The sequence below is a fragment of the Pan troglodytes genome, chromosome 16, assembly GCF_028858775.2.
Source record: "Pan troglodytes isolate AG18354 chromosome 16, NHGRI_mPanTro3-v2.0_pri, whole genome shotgun sequence".
In the NCBI taxonomy this organism is placed as follows: domain Eukaryota; kingdom Metazoa; phylum Chordata; class Mammalia; order Primates; family Hominidae; genus Pan; species Pan troglodytes.
This window is the reverse complement of record NC_072414.2, coordinates 43,828,799-43,852,853: the sequence shown is the minus strand read 5'-3', so window position 1 is coordinate 43,852,853 and position 24,055 is coordinate 43,828,799. Positions and strand designations below refer to the sequence as shown.

The 24,055-nt window shown below is 39.4% G+C and overlaps 1 protein-coding gene and 1 pseudogene across 9 annotated transcripts in view; one reads left to right on the top strand and one right to left on the bottom strand.

The window, feature by feature from the left end:
* The window catches only part of TMOD3 (tropomodulin 3), a 117,525-nt gene that overhangs the window by 83,166 nt on the left and 10,304 nt on the right, over positions 1–24,055 (bottom strand). For all 9 annotated transcript variants that reach the window (XR_010151672.1, XR_008539581.2, XR_010151673.1 and 6 more), the window contains exon 2: positions 867–1,066. Coding sequence is in view for 1 of the 9 variants with exons in the window: in XM_523077.8 (XP_523077.2) it covers positions 867–992 (126 nt within the window). In the remaining 8 variants the exon portion in view is untranslated. The remainder of the gene's footprint in view (positions 1–866; positions 1,067–24,055) is intronic.
* Positions 3,171–5,582, top strand: LOC104002378 (U3 small nucleolar RNA-associated protein 6 homolog; annotated as a pseudogene).

Genomic DNA, 24,055 nt, shown 5'->3' with positions numbered 1-24,055 from the left:
CCAGTCAGATGTACTGGGAACTTTTCCTTATAATAGTAATTATGGTTAAGGGATTTGATCTATGGTATAGATACATCATCCAGTAACAACAACGTTATAAAATGAACTCCATCTCAGTCCTTAGAGGATACTTAAAAATCAACGTCTTGGCATAAAGAAATGTGGTAAAGAAAAGAAGCCTAGCAAACAACCATTACCTTCACGACCTTCAGGCTCTTCCCTCACTGCCCGTCCTCCAACATATCAGGGAATAACAATTCAAGGGTCATGGGTGTCTATCTTAGCCTTGTGTAATTTATAAGACAAACAACATCCACCTTGCAAGTTAAAGCTTACATACATATATTCATGTCTGCTCCACAGTGGACTGCTGTATTGCCAAGAAGTTACTTAGATCTATTCTACCAATGTCTGGAAATGTAATCAATTTGGTCAGCATCTTTCAGAAAGGGAACAATTAGATTTAGGGTCATGAAGAATCTTTTAGAGGCATTCTACACTGGAGCCACCTGGCATAGAAGCTCTGAAGAGACAGAGGTTGGCGTGTATCAAAAAGGTAACCATCTGCTGCATTGTACTAAAAATATCCCTTCCTGCACAGAGGAGAAAAATTTCTTAGAGGAGGAAAAAATTTTAGGAGATGTTTGAAAACAAGGATACTGAAGTAGTTTAGGACAGTCATGTCATTAAACATATGGAGGCAGAAGTGGGGAACTGGAGAGAGAGCCAAAAGCAACTTGATTTGGATAAAGAGGAGGAGAGGGTGGAAGGTGCCAGAGAAAAGTCATGGAAAAGCTCAAAGGCAGCTACTGAGTTTCAAAGAATTTGAAAAGTTATTTCATTTCTCTTCATCACCTAGCACCTACCTCGGGGTCAAGATCATCCAAAACAGTTTCCAGTTGTTTCAGTTCTGTTTCTGACAGATTCCCAAGAAGCTCATCTTCATCAAGGTCTTTGTACTTTTCTAAGTCCTTACGGAATGGCAGTGCCATGATGTGCAGGGCAGCAAGTCACTTAATTTTTGCTGTTCAGTACAGTCAGAAGTGATCTCTACTTTTTCTTAAAGCTATGGAGAGAAGAAACAAATACATTTTAAATAGTAAGTCATCTCCACCTACTTAGATCTAATTCTCAGGTTAAGTGAAATGTAATTTCCATGTGTCATATATTCTTTGATCATATATCACATACTATTCTTGTTTATGAATCATTCAATGCCTTTTGCCTTGTGTTGAGAAAAAAAAAAATCAACCAGGAAAAAAGAGGGAAAAGATAAAACAAAATTCAAATCCATTAAGGCAGCCACTTGATAGAATTTAGAATTTCTAATAATTAAATTTTAGGATGAAAGAAATTATGTGTCAAAATAAAAGATTTTCCATCAATAGCTTTCAAATTATTTTACCAGAGTACTTTGCTTCAGCACAATATGTTTAAGGCACATTTGTTTTACTATATATTGTTTAGGAGAACAATATGACTCAGTATTAATATGGGGGGATAGCAATACATTCCACATGACAGGAGTGGTCTCTTGCCACTAGGAAAAATATTCTTTTGAAAAGATGCATTTGAAAATATTTTTCTGAGGTGTTTTTAAAGGAAAAAAATATAGCATTCTGAAGATGATTGAGTAAAATACTCAAAATCATGCTGGGATATGTCATCCACTGACTGACAAGGTTAGTGGGAGGGTGTGACTGTGGGAAGGGACCATCATCATTTCCTTACTGTGCGGTCTCTCCCAGGCAGCCATGAGGTTAATCAACAAGCAGGTTAATAGTAGCTCTAGAGACACAGAAGTTGGCATATATCAAAGAGCTAATCATCTGCTGATTCGGCAGGACTGTTCTATAGGAAAGGCGAAACCAAGGATTTCTGTATATTCCAGCCATATGTATGAACTGTCTGTCTCATAAAATATACCTAGTACTGGGCCAGATGCAGTGACTCACATCTGTAATTCCAGAACGTTGGGAGGCCGAGGCAGGTGAATCGCTTGAGCTCAGGAGTTTAAGAGCAGCCTGGGCAACATGGTGAAAAATACAAAACATCAGCCAGGTGTGGTGGTATACACCTGCGGTCCCAGCTACTCAGGAGGCTGAGATGGGAGGCTGGCTTCAGCCCAGGAGGCAGAGGTTGCAGTGAGCCAAGATCGTGCCTTTACACTCTAGCCTGGGTGACATAGCAAGACCTTGTCTCAAAAAAAAAAAAAAAAAAAAAGTACCTAGTACCTATGGAAATAAATACACTTTAGACTTGGTGATTTGGTTAAGTTTTTCTTGACTGCAAAATGCTCAGTACTTCAGTTTGATACATTTCCTTTACTACCCCTTCCCTCAAGTTTTCTCAGCTTAATATTTTAGTATGTTTTTTCTGCAAACCAGTAACATTTTAAGGCTCCTTTGATGTGTTTCCATCTCCCATGAATGGAAATGTTCAAACTGTTTAGAAAGGCAGGCTCACCACAGGAGTCTGACAGCAATTTGACTAGCAACCACCTTAGGTCCAACAACAAGCAAATGGGGGAGCTTCCTGCACGTGTTCGCGGTTGAGAAGCTCCCATGGGGTTGTAGAGTTCGGACCTCATAGCAGAGCTAATTCAGGAACACAAAGAAGATCAGCTCCCTGAATTGGAACAGCTAGAGCACATTGGACTGTTCAGTCATGCAGAGATTAAGGCTATCATTAAGAAGGCTTCTGATCTACAGTACAGAATCCAGGGAAGAGCCCTTTTCAAGGACGACTTTATCAATTATGTTCAACATGAAATTAATCTTTTCGAACAGATCCAGAGAAGAACACGCATTGGATATTCATTTAAGAAGGATGAGATTGAGAATTCTATTGTACACCAGGTACAAGGTGTTTTCCGAAGTGCCTCAGCAAAGAGGAAAGATGATGTTCAACTTTGGCTCTCCTATGTAGGTTTTTGTTTGTTTTTTGAGATGGAGTCTTGCTCTGTCGCCTAGGCTGGAGTGCAGTGGCATGACCTCGGCTCACTGCAACCTCTGCCTCCTGGGTTCAAGCAATTCTCCTGTCTCAGCCTCCTGAGTGGCTGGGACTACAGGCGCCTGCCACCAGGCCCGGCTAATTTTTGTATTTTTAGTAGAGACAGGGTTTCACCTTGTTGGTCAGGCTGGTCTCCAACTCCTGACCTCAGGTGATCCACCCGCTTCGGCCTCCCAAAGTGCTGGGACTACAGGCATGAGCCACCGCGCCTGGCCTCCTATGTAGTTTTTTGTAAGAAATGGGCTACTAAAACTCAACTTAGCAAGGTATTCTCTGCCATGTTGGCCATTCATTCCAACAAGCCAGCTTTGTGGATTATGGCAGCCAAATGGGAAATGGAAGACTGCTTGTCTTCAGAAAGTGCAAGGCAACTATTTCTTTGGGCACTGCACTTTCATCCAGAGGGCCCAAAACTTTATCAAGACTACTTTAGGATGGGGCTGATGCATGCTGAAAAACTGAGGAAGGAAAAGCAAGAATTTGAAAAAGCCAACATGGATGTGGAGAATCCTGATTATTCTGAAGAAATCCTTAAGGGCAAATTGGCACGGATCATCTATGAAAATTCTGTAAGCATAATTTAAGGTGCAGAATTTCATGTGTCACTGCTTTCAACTGCACAGCGATTTGACTTTGCCAAAGGTCTACAAAAATAAATTTATGATGACCCTCAGGCTCTACACACAGATGATCTTCTCACTTGGGATTATGCAGCAAGGTGACAATTAGAGATCGAGTCACAGATGGGAGAAGAGCAGCGTACAGCCTACAACGAAATAAGACAAAGCAGAGGAGGGCCAGAAGGAGGAGAGATGCTGTGCCGTATATGAAGAGGCAGTGAAGACTCTGCCAAGGGAGGCCATGTGGAAGTGTTATATCACCTTTTGCTTGGAAAGATTTACTAAGAAGACAAATAGTGGGTTCCTCAGAGGGAAGAGGTTGGAAAGAACCATGACTGCATTCAGAAGGGCACATGAACTCAAGCTTCTGCCAGAATTCCAATACAAGCAGTTGACTTGAGTTGTTGCTGTGCCATAACTTCCTGAGGAAAGCTCTAGAGGTGGCAGTAGCTGGGACTGAACTGTTTATAGAGACTCTGGGACAATGTGGCAGATGAAGGTGCATGTGCTGATTGACTCAAAGAGCCCTGACATAGCCATGCTTTTTGAGGAAGACTCTGTGCACCTGAAACTCCAGGTTTGTCTACCATTGTGGACTTCTTGGCAGAGTGGAGTGAAGGTGCCAAAAGCCAAGAAGACACCGAGGCAATCTTTAAGAAAGCTCTCTTAGCTGTCACAGGTGCCAACTCAGTAACCCTGAAGGATAAGTACCTGGATTGGGCTTATCAACATGGTGGCTACAAAAAAGCCAGAGCTTTGTATAAAAGTTTACAGAACAGCCATCCATTTTCAGTTGACTTTTTCAGGAAAATGATTCAGTTTGAAAACAGCAAGAATCCTGCAAGATGGTGAACATTAAGAGAATATTATGAGAGGGCTTTGAGAGAGTTTGGATCTGTAGATTCTGATCTTTGGGTGGATTGTATCAAGGAACCATTGAACCACCCCCTTGGTAGACCTGAAAACTGCCGACAGATCTACTGGCGAGCAATGAAAATGTTGCAGGGAGAGTCAGTAGAGGCATCTGTAGCTAAACATGCTATGTATCAGACTGGCAGTTTGTGAAGAGGAAGAATACAGCCATCTTTGTGAAACAGTATTGCAAGCCCTGTGGGCAAATATGTATTATGAGTCCATTTTTGTAATTTGTTCATCTATGGCAGACAAGATGGCTGTCTGATTTCAAGACACACTTTAATTTTATATTAACTTGTTAATTTTTAAAAAAATTTTAAAAAAGATTTTATGATTGAGACAGGGTCTTGTCCTGGCTGGGCTTGAACTCCTGGATTCAAGTGACCTTCCTGCCTCAGACTCCCGAGTAGCTGGGATTATAGGCGCAGGACACCATGCTCAGCTTGATGCACGAATCTCTAATTCCAGGAAAGAGAACTGCTGATTTAATGTTGAGATGTTGAGGCCAGACCTACCATAGGTCCTAAATGTTTTCCAGAATACATGGAAAGCACATGACTGGGTTTTACTTATTATCCCAGTTCAAGTATGAGTATCTCTAATCTAGCTAGGAGCCAGTTAAAATGAAGGAGAAAGTACAGTTTTGTTGGTTTATTCTCATTGTAAAAGATACATGGTATGCATTTGTTCCGGAAAATATAGAGGAAATAGAATAGTGTGTTGAAAAAAGTAAAAACATCCTGTAATCACAGGGGAAAAAAAAACACAAGCAAATGAACAGAATTTGCTTATGCAGATACTACATTGCAGGCAACTTGTATAACTGCCCAAAACAGGTCTGGTGTATACCTGTTTTATTGGCACCTCTTCTGGTTTATTGGTTATCTTGAATTTTTTTTTTTTTTTTTAGCAAATTATTATCATTGTCATTACTGTTTGTTAAGCGTCCATTTTGTACCTCCAACTTTAAGATAGCAAGTTTGGCCAGGCACAGTGGCTCATGCCTGTAATCCCAACACTTTGGGAGGCTGAGGTAGGAGGATCACTTGAGCCCAGGAGTTTGAAACTAGCCTGGGCAACACAGTGAGATCTCATCTCTATATAAACTTTAAAAAAATAGCTGGGCATGGCAGCACACACCTGTAGTCCTAGCTACTTGGGAGGGTGAAGTAGAAGGATCGCTTGAGCCCAGAAGTTTGAGGCTGCAGTGAGCTACGGTTGTGTCACTGCACTCCAGCCTGGGCAACAAGGTGAGATCCTGTCTCTAAAAATAAATAAAGAAATAAGCAAGCTTACAAGTATATTTACAGTATATTTTCTCCATTAAAAATAATACAGTCTTCAGATAAGATTCAATGGAAGATATCATCACTTTCCAATATATTAGCCATAAAATGTAATTTTGAAGAAGGTAAAAATTTAAGGGACAAAAATTAAAAATAACACCACTTAAAAAAATTTTCCCTTTATAAAAATATCAATGACGTGGTATTTCAGACAGATAAGGGTAAGAAACTGATAAAAGTATATAAATATGTACCAAGAATAATTTAATTCATGCTTTTTTTTAATGTTTGGACAATTACTGTTTTAAAAGTTTTTAATGTGCTTTAATACATTTTTGAAATTTTCAGTACATAAGCCAATTTTCTCAATGAATATTTTAAAATATACATAGATATAAGTTTAATTATTTTATGCATCCCTTACTTTACTTTCAAGAATGTCCTAGTATGGGTCATAAATTCAATGATCATTCTAACAGGGCACTCTAATAGGCAATACGATAGGAATGAGATATCAGGGGCAAAGGCAGGCAATGCTATATGCCACCCAGGTTCTGTAAAGTTGGAACATGACATTCTACATTCCACAGAGAGACTAAATAGCTTACTCCAATACATTGCTTCTCCTAATCCCAAAGTAAAATCTACTACACAAAGCTTGTTTACAGTATTGCTTAAATAATAAAATGAAAAACCATGAACACCCTGCCCAGCATAAAAGAGAAAACATTACTAATACCCTCATATTCACTTCTCTAGTTGCATCTCCTCTTCCAAAAGTAGCCACTCTACCAGATTTTGAATTAATCATTCTCTTGCTTTCCTTCAGAGTTTTGCCTTATTTGTACATACCCTCAACAGTTTTAGATCTGCCCCTTTTCTTGCATGTTACGTAAACAGACTCGCAGAGTATGCACCCTTCTGTGACTTGCTTTTTTCATTTAATGTTGTTCATTGTTTTGAGTTGATGCTTAGAGCTATACTACTTTCTTTTCATTTCTATATACTATTCTATCGTATAAATGAACATTTAAGTTGCTTATAGTCTCTCCCCTCTATTTCTCTGCTATAAACAATCTTGTTACCTATTTCCTGGTACACATGCGTGAGAGAGTTTCTCTGACCTTCAAATCTAGGAATGGAATTGCTGGGAAAAGGGTATGCTTATACTGAACTTGATTAGGTAATCCCAAACTATTTTCAAAGTGATTGCATGAATTAACATTCCCAGCAGATTCGGCACATGACAATTCACATTGCTCCTCATCCTTGCTCATTGTTGGTATTATCAGAGTATTTATTTTTGGCCATTCTGGTGGTATTTCACTGTGGTTTTAATTTGCATTTTGCTGAATTATGATGAGGTTGAGCATCTTTTCATATGTTCATTGGCAAATGTGTTCCTTATTGTGTGAAGAATCTTTTGCCCGTTAAAAAAAAATGCCCTTAATATATTCTTTGTTAGTTATATGTAACAAATCTCTTCCATTTTTTTTCAAGTCTTATCAAGTTTATCATGGTATATCCTAGGGGAAAACGTTTCTAAGTATTTTTCATTTTAAAAAAAGTTTACTTCTTTAGCTAGGTTTTCCTTTCCAAAGCAATGAAAAATGAATTTCCTTCAGATTCAGATTATAGAATTTTGCCATGAGGCAAGAACTTCTGGGTAATACACCAAAGTTCAAAGTTTCAATTCTGCTTCAATAAAAAGCAAATAACTGTTGCTCATCCTATCTAATGATGCTCAAAACTTATCACTTTTTATTTGTTTGTTTTTGTTTTTTAAGACAAGGTCTCATTCTGTTACCCAGGCTGGAGTACAGTGGTGCAATGACGGCTCACTGCAGCCTCTGCTTCCTGGGCTCAAGCTATCCTCCCACCTCAGCCTACCAGGTAGCTGGGAATGCAGGCATGTGCCACCACACCTAACTAATTTTTGTATTTTTTGTAGAGACAGTGTTTCACCATGTCGCCCAGGCTGGTCTTAAACTCCTAGAATCAAGTGATCTGTCTGCCTCGACCTCCTAAAGTGCTGGGATTACAGGCGTGAGCTACCCACCACACCTGGCCACTACTAGCATTCTTTCCTCAGATGTTCCCATTATCAGATTCTCTAACTTGATTTTACCTTCCCTCTCAACTCTCATCCTTTATTGAGGAACATTTGAATACTGACAATGTTCCAAGTGCCAGCAGGAGCTCAGAAACTGCTTAGGAAGGGAAGTTCTGGAAGGAGTGCTTTGCTTTTCTTTCTGTTCTGGGATGACATGTCTCTCTTGCTTGTCCTTTGACATCTGTCTTCTAGAAGAGGAACAAATTCTGAATGATGAAGAGGTGAAACCAGTGTGCTAGAAAAGTACTTTAAATCTACACTTTGTCTACAGAAACTTTTAATCTCTAAGCTAATGTAAAATGTATTTCATATAAAAGTAAAAAACAATTTGCATTGTACAAGAATATGGGAATTGGTTTTCAAAGCATAACATTCTCACGATCATTTAAGAAAAACACAACTTTTTGTAAATAAGCAAGTTCTGCCAGGTAAGTTAGGCAAAGCTTAAGAATTTTTAATTTGGAATTCTGATATGTTCAGACTATTTTCCTTCTTAACTCACTTTTTACAGCAGTGTTTCTCCTGCTTTTGAGTACATCATAATCTCCTGGTGGGCTTGCTAAAACACAGATTCCTGGGCCCACCCCCAGTGTTTCTTGATTGAGTAGGTCTGGGGTGGGCAGATAATCTGCATTTCTAATAAGCTGCCAGGTGGTGCTGATGCTGCTGGTCAGGAACTATACTTTGAGATCTACTGCTCTAGAGGTGCTCCCCTCATCAGTTCTGACAACTACATCTCATACTGTGTGGCAGAGTGTATTTTGTTTAACTCAAAAGTCTTCGAAGGCTGAAGAACTTTGTTTCAATATTCCCCAAAGTCTATGGGTGCTGTTGCTTTTCTTCTTTCCACTCACCCACTGCTTCACTGAACTTCAGCTAGTGGAGGCTATACTTAAGGACATCAAGAAACTCCTGGTATATTTTTGGCCAAGTCTTCTTCCATTTACCATCTTCCTTTTCATTTATCACTTATTTCTAGAATCCTTATTTTTCACACTGGACTTCCAGGACCATGCTAATTTTTTAATGGAATCTCAGCAATCTCATTTTGCTAAGAGTCTTAAATTTTAGCTTTCTATAAGAATAATTTCTAAAAATTAATAGCCATATTCTAGATCCTCTGGATCACTTAAAAAGAAGCAATGCTGTGGGATTTCAGTTGCCATATTTACATTTATATTTATCATTGCACCAGCACCTGGGAGAACTGCTTTGTTTTGATTGTCAATTAACACTAGGAGGCCCGACAGCTTTTTTCCTTTAAAAGGGATCTATATATAAGTTTGAGAAGCCAATGTTCTACTCTGTTCAACCAATTTCCACTTATTTTCTTCAAGCTTTATATTTGTGTAGGGAGTAAGGTATCGACACTGACTATATTTGTTAAAATGTAGAATCATATGATTCAGAGAGATACTCTATGAGTTGTTAACCTCCATTTCACCACCATTTCCATAGGGCGGGCTCAGAGTTTTCAGATTCTTATCCATTCTCTCTTTAATACATACATGTGATCATATTGCTCTCTGGTCCAAAAGCCTTATATAACTCATATTAAACACAACAGGGTTAGGCAAACTACAGGGGGCCAAATTCGGCCTGCTGCCTGTCTTTGTAAATGTTTTATTTGAACACATTCACATTCATTCATTTATGTATTGCCTATGGCTGCTTTTGTGCTACAATGACAGAGCTGAGTGATTGCAACAGAGACCAGATGGCTTGCAAAGCTAAAATATTTACTATTTGGCCCTTTACAGAAAAAGTTTGCCCATCCCTGACCTACAAGAGAAAGTCCAATCTCCTCAGCATAAGATACACAGTTCAGAAGCTGGTCCTGACTAGCTAGTTTTCCTATATTATCTCGGACTGCTCCCCATCACATAGCCTATACTCCAAACAGGCCACAAACTTTAGGCCTCTCTATTCCTTTGCTTATTATGTTCCCTCTCTCTAGAAAAAATGCATTCATTCCCATCTACCTCTATCCTCAACTGAACCTCACATATTCTTCAAGACCTAGCTGAAAATGTCCTATCTTACCTGAAAATTTCCCTGGTCTCCATTCTCACACCCAGGCAAAATTAATGATTTCCTTAATGATGTTGCCATTATCTTTTTTTTTTTTTTTTTTTTTAAGAGACAGTGACTCGCTCTGTCAGGCCAGAGTGCAGTGGCACAGCCTCAAACTCTTAGGTTCAAGTGATCCCTCCTCCTCAGCCTCCTGAGTAGCTAGGACTACCAGCATAAGACATCATGCCCAAACTGTTGTTGCTATTATCTTTATATATACATCCATTATAACCACAGGTTGTATGTACATCAGTAACTTCAAAACTTAAGGGTGTAACTGAAAATACTGACATAAAATGGTAAGAGTGTTTCCTAGAAAATCAGATATATAAAATTACAGTACCATAACTAAAGAAAGTCCAGGTGCAGTGGCTCACGCCTGTCATCCCAGCACTTTGGGAAGCCAAGGAGGGAGGATCGCTTAAGTCCAGGAGTTTGAGACGAGCCTGGGCAACATAGTGAGACCCCCATCTCTACAAAATACAAAAAACTAGCCAGGCATGATGGCCCACGTCTGTAGGCCCAGCTAGTAGGAGGCTGAGGTGGGAGGATCACTTGAACCCAAGAGGTCCAGGCTGCAGTCAGCCATGATTGCACCACTGCACTCCAGCCTGGGTGACAGAGTGAGACTCTGTCTTAAAAATAAATAAACAATAAAGAAGGCAATATTTCATCATCCAATTATTTCCTCTTATTCTTCTCAATGTTCACCAAGATATCTTCTAATTAAAATTCAGCTATTCATGTAGCTTTCCTCACTAGATATTAATAAATTGATATTTTGGCTTACGTATAAGTCTTTTTTATGAGTATGGTTGCTACATGCCAGTTTTTAAGAGATTAGACACCTACCAGTTGATTGAAATTGTGTCTCTGTAAAGACAAAGCTGTGGGCCATCACCTGAAATCCTATCCCAGAGCTGGCTGGCCAGCTACTCCATAAAGACACCCCTCAAACTTACTTCAAACCAACAATTATGCTGTATTGGAGTTAGTCTTTCACCTGTCTCTCTCACTAGACACTGTAAAGCTCTTGAAGAGCAGAGAATCTCTCCCAGATCTCATTCCCCACTGGGCTGCCATCGCCAGGTACAGTACATAGCTAACACAAATTTGATATACTTGGATCACACATCAATCTCTGCTTTCCCTTCTTTGGTAGTTCCCTCTTTCTCCTCCAGCTACCTAGTATCCTCTTGCTCCCAAACTCTAATCCCCTTATCACAACTAAAGGGGGGGCTGAAAATGAATTTTTGATACTTCCGTTGATCCTTTGCAGCCCCTTCTTCACCTTTTCTTCCCTATCAACTCATTTGAGCTTAGTATTCAGAGTTCTCTGCTGTCTAATCTCCCCCAGCTAAAAACAAAACAAAAATATCTGCTCATCAGTCATCTCTGAAATTAAATGAAAATTTGATTTTTTTTTTTTTTTACGTAACCAAATGAGTTTCCTCTTCAGGAGACACCAGGCCTCAGGTTAACTCCACTTCAGGTGCTGGAGGCCTTCTCTTCAGTTGCACTAGGCTTAAGACTGTTATGCTGTCTTTTCCTCACTGGCTTCTCCTAGGATCCCTGGGTGCTCAATCTCCACAACCCACCAGATCAGAGAATTTTTTTGATCTCAAGATTCCCAGATGAATATTTGTTTTTCAATATACTTACTGTTCTTTTGACATATATTTTTGAACATTCCCTACGCCATGAATTACTTGTTCTAGACAACAGGCATAAGCAGTATACAAGACAGACAAGTTCCCTGCCCTATCTTAAAAGTGGCATACAGACAAAAACCAATTAATAAAGGAAGAAGGTAATACGAGACAGCAATAAGTACTATAAGGAAGAAAACTTAAAGCAAAGGAGGTAGGGAGGATCAGGAAGGCTAACTTAAATGGTTCAGAAAGACTGTTCTGAAAGATGACTTTTGAGCTAGGACCTGAGGTCTCTAAGCAGCTCTCTCAGCCTAGGACTATGCTAATAGCTGCAATCTAGGTGAGAAATGATGGCAGTTTTGCCTAGAGTTGTGGCTGTGGAGATGGAGAGAAGTAGATAAACGTGATATGTTTTGGAAACACAGCGGTTGGCTGTAGGGGATAAAAACACGAGCTGCACGAAGGATGACTTCTAAGTCAATTTCAGTTAGTATTTAATAATATTTCTTATTCCACACCTATTTTTTTCCTGAGGAGCTGAACATTGCCCTATGCCACCTGTATTTCTAAGCCTGCTTTAAAAAGAGTTTCTTGGTTGATATTTTCATCGTAATCTGTTTTGAGATCCACATTGTGAATGGTCCTAATATGACAGTTTATGAACAAACCCATAATAATGATAATCAACTAACTAAACAAAATCAACCAATCAAAAGTTACTAAATAAAACATTTGCTGGCTGTCCTTAAACATATTCACAGTCTAAACCAAAGAACATGTCTTTTTGTTAATGCCATTTCTGGTATCATTTTTTGCAAAAGATTGAGTCTAAAAAGTGAAACAAGCAAATAACTTGTCATGCCTTAAAAAATTTTTACACAATTGCTGTTTCTTATTTTCTTTCCAAGATTTTCAATGCTTACTGGTCAAACTGCTGAAGAGTCATGAATCTGGCACCCAGGAACCGTAGTGATGATCCCCTTACTCTGAGTTCCCTGACCTTCTTTCTTCTCACAGCCCAGTCCTCAGCTTACCTCAGCTCCACATCCCCATGGTTATCACCCCCCAGCAGTCCTTATCCTTACCAATAAGTGTGCCCCTCCACAACTCTCAACATCTTTGACTCTGTCTCTCTGGAACTCCTCTGGCAAAACTCCACATCTGGTTAAAACTAACTCTTCCGGCCGAGTGCGGTGGCTCATGCCTGTACACTTTGGGAGGCCAAGGTTGGCGAATTACGAGGTCAAGAGTTCGAGACCAGCTTGACCAACATGGTGAAACCCCTGTCTCTCCTAAAAATACAAAAATTAGCTGAGCGTGGTGGCGTGTGCCTATAATCCCAGCTGAGGAGGCTGAGGCAGGAGAATCGCTTGAACCCAGGAGGCAGAGGTTACAGTGAGCCGAAATCGCGCCACTGCACTCCAGCCTGGGTGACAGAGCGATACTCCGTCTCAAACAAACAAACAAACAAACAAACAACCTAACTCTTCCTACTCCTCACCAGCACCAGGGTGGCAGATGAAGCTGGAGAAAAAAATACATGAACTGACTGGCTACATTTAAAATGTATCACCACTAATGTCAAAGAGTACTGCCTAATAATTCTAATATTCTAGTATTTCAAATCCTAGTCCAGTCACTCTCCTACTCTCTTAGATGACTTTTTTCTACTTCTTTTTTCTCAGACCTTCAATACTGCCTACCCCTCACTCTCTGATGACCTTACCTTAATATTTCACTGAGAATATAGAAGCAATCATAAAATGACATCTGAGTTCCCATCATATCGACAAACCTGCCACACCTGTACCCATACACTCTACCTTCCCTCTTGCTATTATGGATAAACTGTCCAGTCTCTTACCTAAGGCCAATCCTGCCTCTTGGAACCAGATCCCATCCCTGCTCATTTATACAAGGGTTCCAGTATACATTTATACAAGAGCACAATTATCCAGTAATTGTGCTCTTTTTCTACTGGACCATGCCCATTAGCACACAGACTGTAATACATACCTCAAATAAAAAACATATAAACTCTCCTTCTACTTCACATCCCTCTCCAGACACTACCCTACTTCTTGGCTCCACTTTACAGCCAAACTTAAAAGAACTGTCTATATTTGGTAACCCGAGGTCCTCTCCCTCTTATTGCCTCAAATATTCTCCCATCTGGCTTTCATCCCCACCACTCACTCCACCCAAACTGATCTTGCCAGCACAGTGCTAAATCCAACTGTCAATTTTCAGTCCTCATCTTTTTTTTTTTTTTTTTTTTTTTGAGACAGAGTCTCGTTCTGTCACCCAGGCTGACGTGCAGTGGTGTGATCTCGGCTGACTGCAACCTCCACCTCCTGAGTTCAAGCAATTTTCCTTCTTCAGCCTCCCGAGTAGCTGGGATTACAGGTGTGAGCCACCATGCCTGGCTAATTTTTTTTGTATTTTTGGAAGAGATGAGGTTTCACCATGTTGGCCAGGCTGGCCTTGAACTCCTGACCTCAGGTGATCCACCTGCCTTGGCCTCCCAAAGTGCTGGGATTACAGGCAGGAGCCACCTTAGTCCACATCTTACGAGACCTATTAGACACAGTGTCTGGCCATAAAACACTTTCCTCACTTGGCTTTGGGGACATCATTTTTTCTTGGTCCTTCCTCCCTGACTGCCCCATCTCATTCTCCTCTGCTGGTTCCTCCTCATCTTCCTCATCTTCAAATGTTGGAGTGCCCCCAGTACTTAGTTCCTTGGACAGCTTCTCTTTCTATACTCACTGCCTTGGTGATTTCATACACTGATAATTTTTAAATTGATATCTCCAATCTGGACCTCTCTCCTGAATTCCATACTTGCAAATAACTATCCATGTAAAATCTCCACTTGGATGGCTAACAGGTTTCTCAAATGTAAACATACAAAACAGACTCCTAATTTTCTCCCCCATACCTGCTCTTGCCATGTTTTTCCCATGTAATAAACAGCAACACCATTCTTTAGTCGCTCAGGCCAAAAATCTTGGAGTCAACTTTGATTTCTCTTGCACTCCACACATGATCCACCCAGCAAATCTTGCTGGTTTTACCTTTAAAAGTCATGTCTTTACCATCTCCACTGCTTCCTTCCACTCTGGTCCAAGCCATTATCTCCTCTTATCTGGGCTATTGCAATAGCTTCCCAACTTCTGAAAGAAGCTGATCGGGAACATACTCCAGTAAACACTCCTCTGAGTGCCAGCCAATCATAGTCATACTTCTACAGATTATGTTAACCCACTACAGCCTCAGAAAGTTTGCCAATCCCCGAATTCCACAATTCCCCAAAATAAGAAATTGGCCTCCTCTTCTTAGAGAAACTGTGTCTAGCCAGCATTGCTCTCCCTTATTATAGTAAGCATTAAATTCAGCTTTGCCTTTGTTTCAGATACTGACTGGCAGTCATATCCTTTCATGCTGAAGAAAACTTCTGGTGATTATATATGTTTACTTTTAAATAAAACTATTTCAGTGTTGACACATATTAGATAATAGTAGTTAGGATCAAAATATTCCCTTTGGATGAATATCCATGTAATCTTTTGAAGTAGATACAGTTCACTAGCCAACAATTTCCCAAGTATCTGCTTCAATTTACTTCAATTAAAAAAATTCAAATTGACATTCCCTTTTCTGTTTGGACATGGTTCAAAATTAATCTGGAAATAATGTAACAATAAGTTATCTCCGGCTGGAGATTTTAACATTCAAAACATCAAAATACTCTTCTATTTAATGTTAAGGTTGAGTTTCATCTCTGCTGGTTTGAAGAACATTCTCTTTGATGGAGAAGGCTAAGGTAAAGACAGTCATCTATGTATTCTTGGGATTGTTGAGGCTGAGTATGAATATCTGTCAGGGACAATGTGGCAGATTCCTCAAAGGCAAGGGAGTTTCAAGACTCTCATAAGGTCGTTTCCTTTTTATAAGCTTATAATTCTAAATAACACTAATTATAAACAAAGAATATATTCAGTGTCTGTCTTAGCCCATTTAGGCTGCTATAACAAAATACCATAAATTAGGTAGCTTGTAAACCACAGCAATTTATTTCTCACAATTTCCAGAGGCTGAGAAGTCCAATAAGACACAAGCAGATTCAGTCAGGTGCAAGCCCACTTTCTGATTCACAGATGGAGCTGTGTCCTGAAATGATGGAAATGCAAGGCAGCTCTCTAGGGCCTCTTTTATAATGGCATGAATCCTACTCATGAAGGCTCTATCCTCACGACCTACTCACCTCTCAAAGGCCCCACCTCCTAATACCATCATATTGGTGATTAGGTTTCAGCATATGAATTTTAGGAAGGTACAGACATTCAAACCGTAGCAATACCCACCACGCTCAAAGCACTGTATTGGCACACATATTTACCTTCTAAAAAATGCCCATTTTATTTTAGTTGTATATAACGTATATTACTTTGATAGCAAATGGAGGAGGATAGAGATGGGGTCTTGCTTTGCCCAGACTGGTCTCTTGGCTTCAAGTGATCCTCCTGCTTCAGACCCTCAAAGTGCTGGAATTATAAACGTGAGCCACCATGCCTGTCTAAGACTTTTTTAAAGGAAATATATTGGATGCTAAATTTATCCTTTTGTTTGGTTCACTGATTCTTCTATATAATGAAGCTTAAAAGACAGTATTTTAATAATTTTTGTGGCGTTTTGGGGATGCTACGGTTTGTTGACTCAGATATTAGCACAGCTCAGTGAGATAGCTGCTTTGCACATAGTAGTTGAAAAAATAGTGGTTGATTATTCTGTGTAAAAGTCCCATGGAAACTAATCAACCTAAGTAGCCCTGTCTTTCCTGCCATTGCTACCAATGCCATCTTGCATTTTAAAAAATGAAATTTATAGATTGCAGAGAAAATAGTTTGAAATCTGAAGGCAGTGCAGAAAAACTTGTTAGGGCTAGAATAAAGAAGAGATGTAATTAGAAGCAGATCACGGAGGACTACCTTAAAGTAGAAAGTAGCCAGATCAGTTCTGTGATTATTACAAGAAAATACTTGACAGGTTATTCACACCACTTCAAAAACAATCTTTCAACAAGACCCTGCTGAGAGACTCCGTGGCTCTCTTGTAGGTGCCCCACTTCCTTTTCTGACGAATAGTAGCAAACCAGCTCCCAGTTCTGTCCCACCTCCCCTTTTTCTTCTTCTTAGTGGAGCTGCAGCATCAGAGACACAGGGCAAGGTCAAAGAGGAACCCACTCTGTGCATACCAAAGATGGATGCCAAAATAGCCACACCCTTAGCATACCCAGTTTCTCAGCACCAAATGTTTTTCAGTTTTTAATTTTTTGGTTTGTTTGTTTAATAGACTGGGTAGACTGGGAAATGTTTTTTCCCAGTTGTTGCAAACTCAAAATATCTTTAAAAAAAAGAAATGACATCATACGAACAAGTCTCTGACGGTAATAAGGTTACAGAGTTCTTTATCTCTGCTGGTTAACTGAAAAAGAGACTTCTACCAGTCCTACTGTGAACAAAACCAAATATGATATGAAGTGGCTTACAGGGAAAGATTTATCAGTGCTCAGCCATCAATCAAAATGCTGAATCCATGCCAAGTGCATAATGGTGAGATTAATCTGAGAGTTTTCTTTCTCTCCCCCAAAGGGAAGTATCACCATGACTCATTCTTCCTCTTGCAAGAATTTTCTTAATCCACCAAGTTAGTAAGCATTGAAGAACACATAAAACCTAAAATAAACTAGGCCAGGTCTAAAAGAAATCATGCTGAGAGCAAGTTGAATGTTACGCAGTGAACAAAAGGTATTATTTTTCCTCAGTTTCAATCCTTCCAAATTTCCTGGGCTTCAAACTAGATTTGTTTTTTGTTTTGTTTTGTTTTGTTTTGTTTTGAGCCTGTTACCCAGGCTAAAGTGTAGTGGCATGAACATGGCTCATGGCAGCCTCAAACTCCCAGGCTCAAGCAATCCTCCCACTTCAGCCTCTCAAGTAGCTGGGACAATAGGTGCGTGCCACTATGTCTGGCTAATTTTTATTTTTGTATTTTTTTTTTTTTTGTAGAAATGGGGTTTTACCATGTTGCCCAGGCTGGTCTCAAACTCCTGGGCTCAAGTAATCCATCTGCCTCGGCCTCCCAAAGTGCTGGGATAACAGGTGTGACCCACTGCGCTCAGTCAGTAGTGTACTTTTAAATTTTAATGGAAAAATCTTCAGTCTTAAAAATAGATTTTTAAAAGTTTTTAATTTTAGCTAGATTATATAACTGAAGCTCCCTTTCTTTGCTAGAATAAGGAGAATTTTCTGTACCTTCTGACTCCTTGATTGATTACTCCGAAGTCCTTCTCCAAGCTCTATAACAAACTGTGACAAACCTATGTAATTAATAGGATTCAATTATCACCAGAGGAGGAAAAACAAACAAAACCCAGAGGAAACCAAAATTCTTTTCTTGTTTTATTTTTTGAGACAGAGTCTCCCACTATCACCCAGGCTGGAGTGATGACAGCTCACTGCAGCCTCGACCTTCTGGGCTCAAGCGATTCTCCCACCTCAGCTTACTGAGTAGCTGGGACAACAAGTGTGTGCCAACCATGCCCAGCTAATTTTTAAATTTTTTGTAGAGATGAGGTCTCACTATGTTGCCCAGGCTGGTCTAAAATCCTGAGCTCAAGCGATGTTCCCACCTCAGCCTCCCAAAGTACGGAATTACACATGTGAGCCACTGTGCCTGGCTGGAACCAAAATTCTTCAGGAGAAAAAGTCTAGCACTTAGTTAGCTCCCAGCATCAGACTGAGGGTGAGCGGACCTATGGACTTAGGGGTTCTGACTTTAATCTCTTCTTAGTTTCCTGGGCTAGATGAAGAATAGCTAAAATATAGTCCTGGTTCTGACAGGTGGCTCTTCCACGTCCATGACAAACACGGCAAATCAAACAGCCTTTTTTTCTGAGCACAGATCCTCCCTCAGTCCTTAGGCAGCTACTACCAGTAGATGAGACTTGGCAAAGGTTGAAACCTAGTCATTTCATCCCTGAGCCTGATGGACTCAGGTCTCTTCTAATTCTAATTGTCTATGATTTTAAGGAAACACCATTTAACCCAATCTTGGGGGAAAAAAATACTGACTTGCCCTCATCACTGCCAAGGTGAACAATGTATAAGTAAAAAGGAAAAATATGAAAGCTGAATCATGCTAGACATGTACATACAAAAGCTGAAATACTGCAGGAAAGTGACTTGAAAAACCAGAACCAGATAGACTTAAAAAATGAACAAAGTAAATAATGAAGTCAAGCATGAGCCAATGTTGTTAAGTAGTAGAGGGGAAAAAAAAGTTAACAGTAGTATGACCATATTAATAAATGCTTTCCTGAAAACTCACCAAATAAAGCAAACTTATACAGCTAATTTTCTATTTTCACATTGATTTCCATAATAAAGTTAGACATGTTTCCATGAAAACATGAATTCCCTACAAATCATAAATCATAGGAATTAATGCAAAAAAGTTTCAATCACAAAATTAAATATAAATTCTGTCAATGTAGTAAGAATACTAAAGTAGCACATTCATTTCTGCCTTGGTCTTTATTTCCTTTCCTCTTATTAAAATAAATTTAACAGTAGTTAACTACTGCCTCTCTTTAATTAAATTTTATAACCAAGACTCTCAAGAGGAGAACAGTACTGAAAGATATTAGAAAAAAGACTTCAGAATAAGAAAAAATAGGTTAGAAAAATTGACTTGGAATTTAGGAAAGAGGCCTTTGGGAAACAGGTTTCATAAAGGCTTTAACCGCAGAAGGTGATATTTTAAGGAGTTTCGGAGGGTTCTCCTCCCCCCATCATTCATTTACATCTATTCCTCAACTGTGACCCACTTTTTTCTAGTACCTCAAGAAAGTCTACTGGTTAACAAAAGACCTCCAAGGTCCTTCCAAATCTAAACAATCAACTTTTAAAAATAAGTGCTTGAGAATAACTCTGGAAGGATCCACAAGAACCAGAGATAAACTAGTTAGCTGAGGATACAAGGGAGAGGGTTCACTCAGTGTTTGCTATATATCCAGGAGGACCCCAGGAGTTTTGTACCATGTGCATTTATCATTTATTAATTTTTTTAATTTAAAGGACAATTCAATCATTTGTTGCAGTTTGATGCTGTATATGAAAAAATAACAAATATTATCCCTGACTTTAGAATTATGCATGCCACACTCAGGTAACAGCAAGAAGTGCTTTGGTAGAAAAAACAAAATAAGAACCATCGGCCATCATACAGTCATATTAGAATTTCAGAATGCTATTAAAAGAAAAAAAACTAGCAATCTGCGAAACCAATAGCAAAGCTCATTTTAAGAAATATGTAATTATATATTCTCCCAAGTTCCACAGCTTTGGACCAAAGGCCCTATTTAATTGAAATCCTGAAACTGGGATTGAGGCCAGTTTTGGGGTATGTTTTCTCAAAACCTTTTCCCTAAGGAAACATCAAGACAAACAACTTTCTAAAGTCCTATGCAGGCTCTTCAAAGCCCTATGTCTCTGAGCCCTGCCCCTTCCCAGGAAAGGTTCTAGGACCTAGAGAAATTTCTGGAACCTCATAAAAAGAGGAAGTAAAAAATACTGCTTTACTAAGCCCTCTGTCAGACCAGGCTCTAGACAAGCAAACTGACTCTAAGCTCCTGTTTTCCTGCTCTAACATCTGTATCTTGCCTACAGTCACCTAAAACACTGCTTTTAACATTTTACTCCTTTACTTAGAAATGTTTCTTGTTAGGTGTTTGTAGTTTGACAGTTTCTCGGGTGATTTTGATAAAACTCCCCTTCCTACTTGCTCTAAGAATCACTAGGAATCCTCTGCTTTAATCAGGCTAGATTCCTCAGGGCTTCACAGATATCCAAAGTTCATCTTCAGCTGGCCGCCTCATTTGTTTCCCACAATGATGTCACTCTTCTTAAACAATCCTTTTTACCCCAGGCCCGAATTTCACCTCTCTATCTTATCCACACGCTGCACAATTCAAAGACTAGCTGAAGTCTGTCCTCTCCAAAGCCTTTCTAGCTCTTCCAACTCTGACTACTCTTTTTCCTCCTCTCAAGATCAGCAGTGCTCCAGGTATGGCATACCATCTAGCCCCATTGCTCACCACTGAGTCATGAGTACGGTGCCCCAGCTGGTAAGAATGAATGCTCCTCAATGGACCATGCCTCACTCTTACATGGTGAAGGCATTTATATGCACCTTCAGAGCCACAGCACACTTCTGACTTAGAGATACCACTGGTATTACTCTAATCAACGTCAGGGGCCTGGAGATACATCAAGCTTTATTATCATGATTAATTTTCAGATTGAAAGGGAGTAGTAGTTACAATAGGTTTTTCAAGAGGCACAAGGCCTAAAATTTGCATAATGTATTTTGTACTTCATGAGGGAGGTGGGGAATGTAATACCACTCAAAAAGAGATGTGGTAACTCCTGGAGTTAGGGTATAATTCTCATGAGGTGGCATAAAAGCATGAACTCAGTCAATAGTAGGGCAAAAGAGAGTCAATTCTTCAAGAAAATGACACTGCCCCACTACCTTGACCTTAGGCCCTAAATGTAGAAAACCTCATGCCTAATGAAGTACTATGATATTCAGAATGAATAGCTGAAAAATAACCAACAGACAGGGCACTTGTAAGTAACCACACAGCAGCCACAATCAACATCCACACAACCCACCATAAGCAATTTTTGGAACACAAAGAGAAAGGGCAAGATGACTTACACACCACAGACAGCACTGAAGAGGGCTTGCTAGGAAAAGTAATTTGGTATCATCAAGCTGTATACGTAAAGTTGACGGTATATAAATTATGCCTTGATAAAATTGTTTTTTAAAAAAGTAATCTGGTGACATGAGCTAGGGTATTCGCCTATGGAGAAGCAGCATGCAGTCCAGTAAAGTGAGGGGAGAGGGGTATTCACTAGGTTTTAATAGGCAGTTTCAAGATAGCAGGCACAAAACCTCTGGCACAGAAGCAGAAATGCCTCATGATGTTAAGACAGGAGAGTTCACTATAAATGATAAGAACTACCACAATATAGCCTTTGAAAAATACACACAAACATATAATAAAAAGCCAAACCAGGCCAGGCACAGTGGCTCACGCCTGTAATCCCAGCACTTTGGGAGGCCAAGGTGGGTGGATCACTTGAGGTCAGGAGTTTGAGACCAGCCTGGCCAACATGGTGAAACCCCATCTCTACTACAAGTACATAAAAAAAAATTAGCCAGGCGTGGTGGCCCATGCCTGTAATCCCAGCAACTCAGGAAGCTGGGGTAGGAGAATCGCTTGAACACAGGAGGTGGAGGTTGCAGTGAGCCAAGATCGTGCCACCGCACTCCGGCCTGTGTGACAGAATGAGACTCCATCTCAAAATAATAATTTTAAAAACTCCAAACCATAAAAAACTACTGAAATAATGAGAACCATACAGCTAGTGGCGATTGGGGATAGTTTCAGAGAAAGAAGAAATGGGAGTGGGTGGAGGCAGAAAGAAAAACAAATTAATACTGAAGACTGGTGATAACTGAAGAAAGCAGAACTGATGAAAGAAGGGAAGTCATAGAAATCATTGCTATTGGCCAAGAAGCTTGGTTCACAGTCTCCAGGACATAAGGTCTGCTTTGGGATAGGTTCTTTAGAAGGGGGCTAAAGGACATTTTTCCTTTAATATCAAATGAGGGAAAAAAAGGGAGCCACATACAAGTAAAAGAAAATAATGCAGGAAAAGAGAGGAGGTTGCTGAGAGCTTAGAAGGACCCAAAACAGGAGTTCAGGATAATATATCTGAAATTAACACTTATGACAACAACTATCAATTATTACCTTTAGTGATAGAATAAAACTGGTTATATCTTAATTACATCATAGGAAAACATTTCTTTCATTTTTTACTTTAGTCTCTCAGAATAAAGGGATCATGTCCCATATCATATTATAATGAAGTGAAAAAGAAAGGAATCAATTTTTGTTTGTATACCTGTTATATGCCAGGCACTTTATCATACACATCTCCTCATAATAACCTTGCAAAATAGTTCTATCTCCAATTTACAGATGAAGAAACTGAGGCTCAGAAAGGCTAAGAGCCTGCTCAAGGATATGTACTTTTCAGTAGTGGATGTGAGATTTGAACCTGACCCTAAAAGCCATACGTTTTACACAATATCACACTTCCTCTAAAAAATACTCAATTTTTGCCATGTTTTTAGTTTTATGATACTACACACTACACATTAACAGAAGCAAATTAAGTGATATTAGGTGATAGCAAGAAGCCACAGCTGGAGATAAAAGAAAAGGAAAAGCTACCAAGTAACCAAAACACAAAAGTGTGGGACAATTTAATGCAGTTTCTAAGAGCCTATAAACGTCAACAATCTCAGAAGGCAATTCAATAGCACGGTACAATAAATGATGCAAAAAAATGAATTCTAAAGTTGTTATTTCCCATATCATTTTGGCTAAATTAAGCATCAGGGACTCCATTTAAGAAGGGCAGGAGAAATTAATTATAATACATCTTATTTTAAAAATGACATTTAAAATAACTTACAAAAAAGATTTCAACTTCTTGCTAACTTTATAACCTTGGGCAAGATATTGAACTATTGTTTTGTCCCTCTGTCTTCTCATCCGTAAAATAAGAATAATAAGAGTAACCATCTCATGGGATTGATATGTTAATTTGTTAAATGAGGATAACATATATACATCACTTAGAACAGTACCTAACACAGAGTATGTGATCAATGTTAGCTAATAGTCATTATCTTCATTAAATATTATCTTCATTTTTAAGGAACACTTCATTAGTTCACATTAAGTAAATGAGATATTGTTCATACTATACTCTGATCCACATAACATAAGCAATTAAGCGCAGAGACTGAGAGAGTTGGAGACTAAAGAGAATACAGAAGAGTGAGAGATCAATGTACACAAAGAAAATAATAGAAGAGAGGTGCTAGCCCACCACTTTGCCCACACTTCTATCAATATTTATCTCACCAGACCATAATCAGTCTCCATGTCTCTGACAGAGAGACCACAATCTATTTCCACCACAGATTGTGAGCACTTTGAGGGCAAGGACCTATTTTTACATTATCAGCCCCTAATATAGTGCCTGCAACATGGTAGACAGTAAATTAACATAAAATAAAGTAATATAAGGGGACTCAGTAAGCATTGAGATCAATGATGTGAGAACTTGGTTTTATCATATCCTAATGGGGCTGGGAGCGGAGTCAGTAAAGTTGTACTGTATTGTCACTCTTTGATTATCAATATTCTACTCCCCTATTCTTTCTGAACTGAGA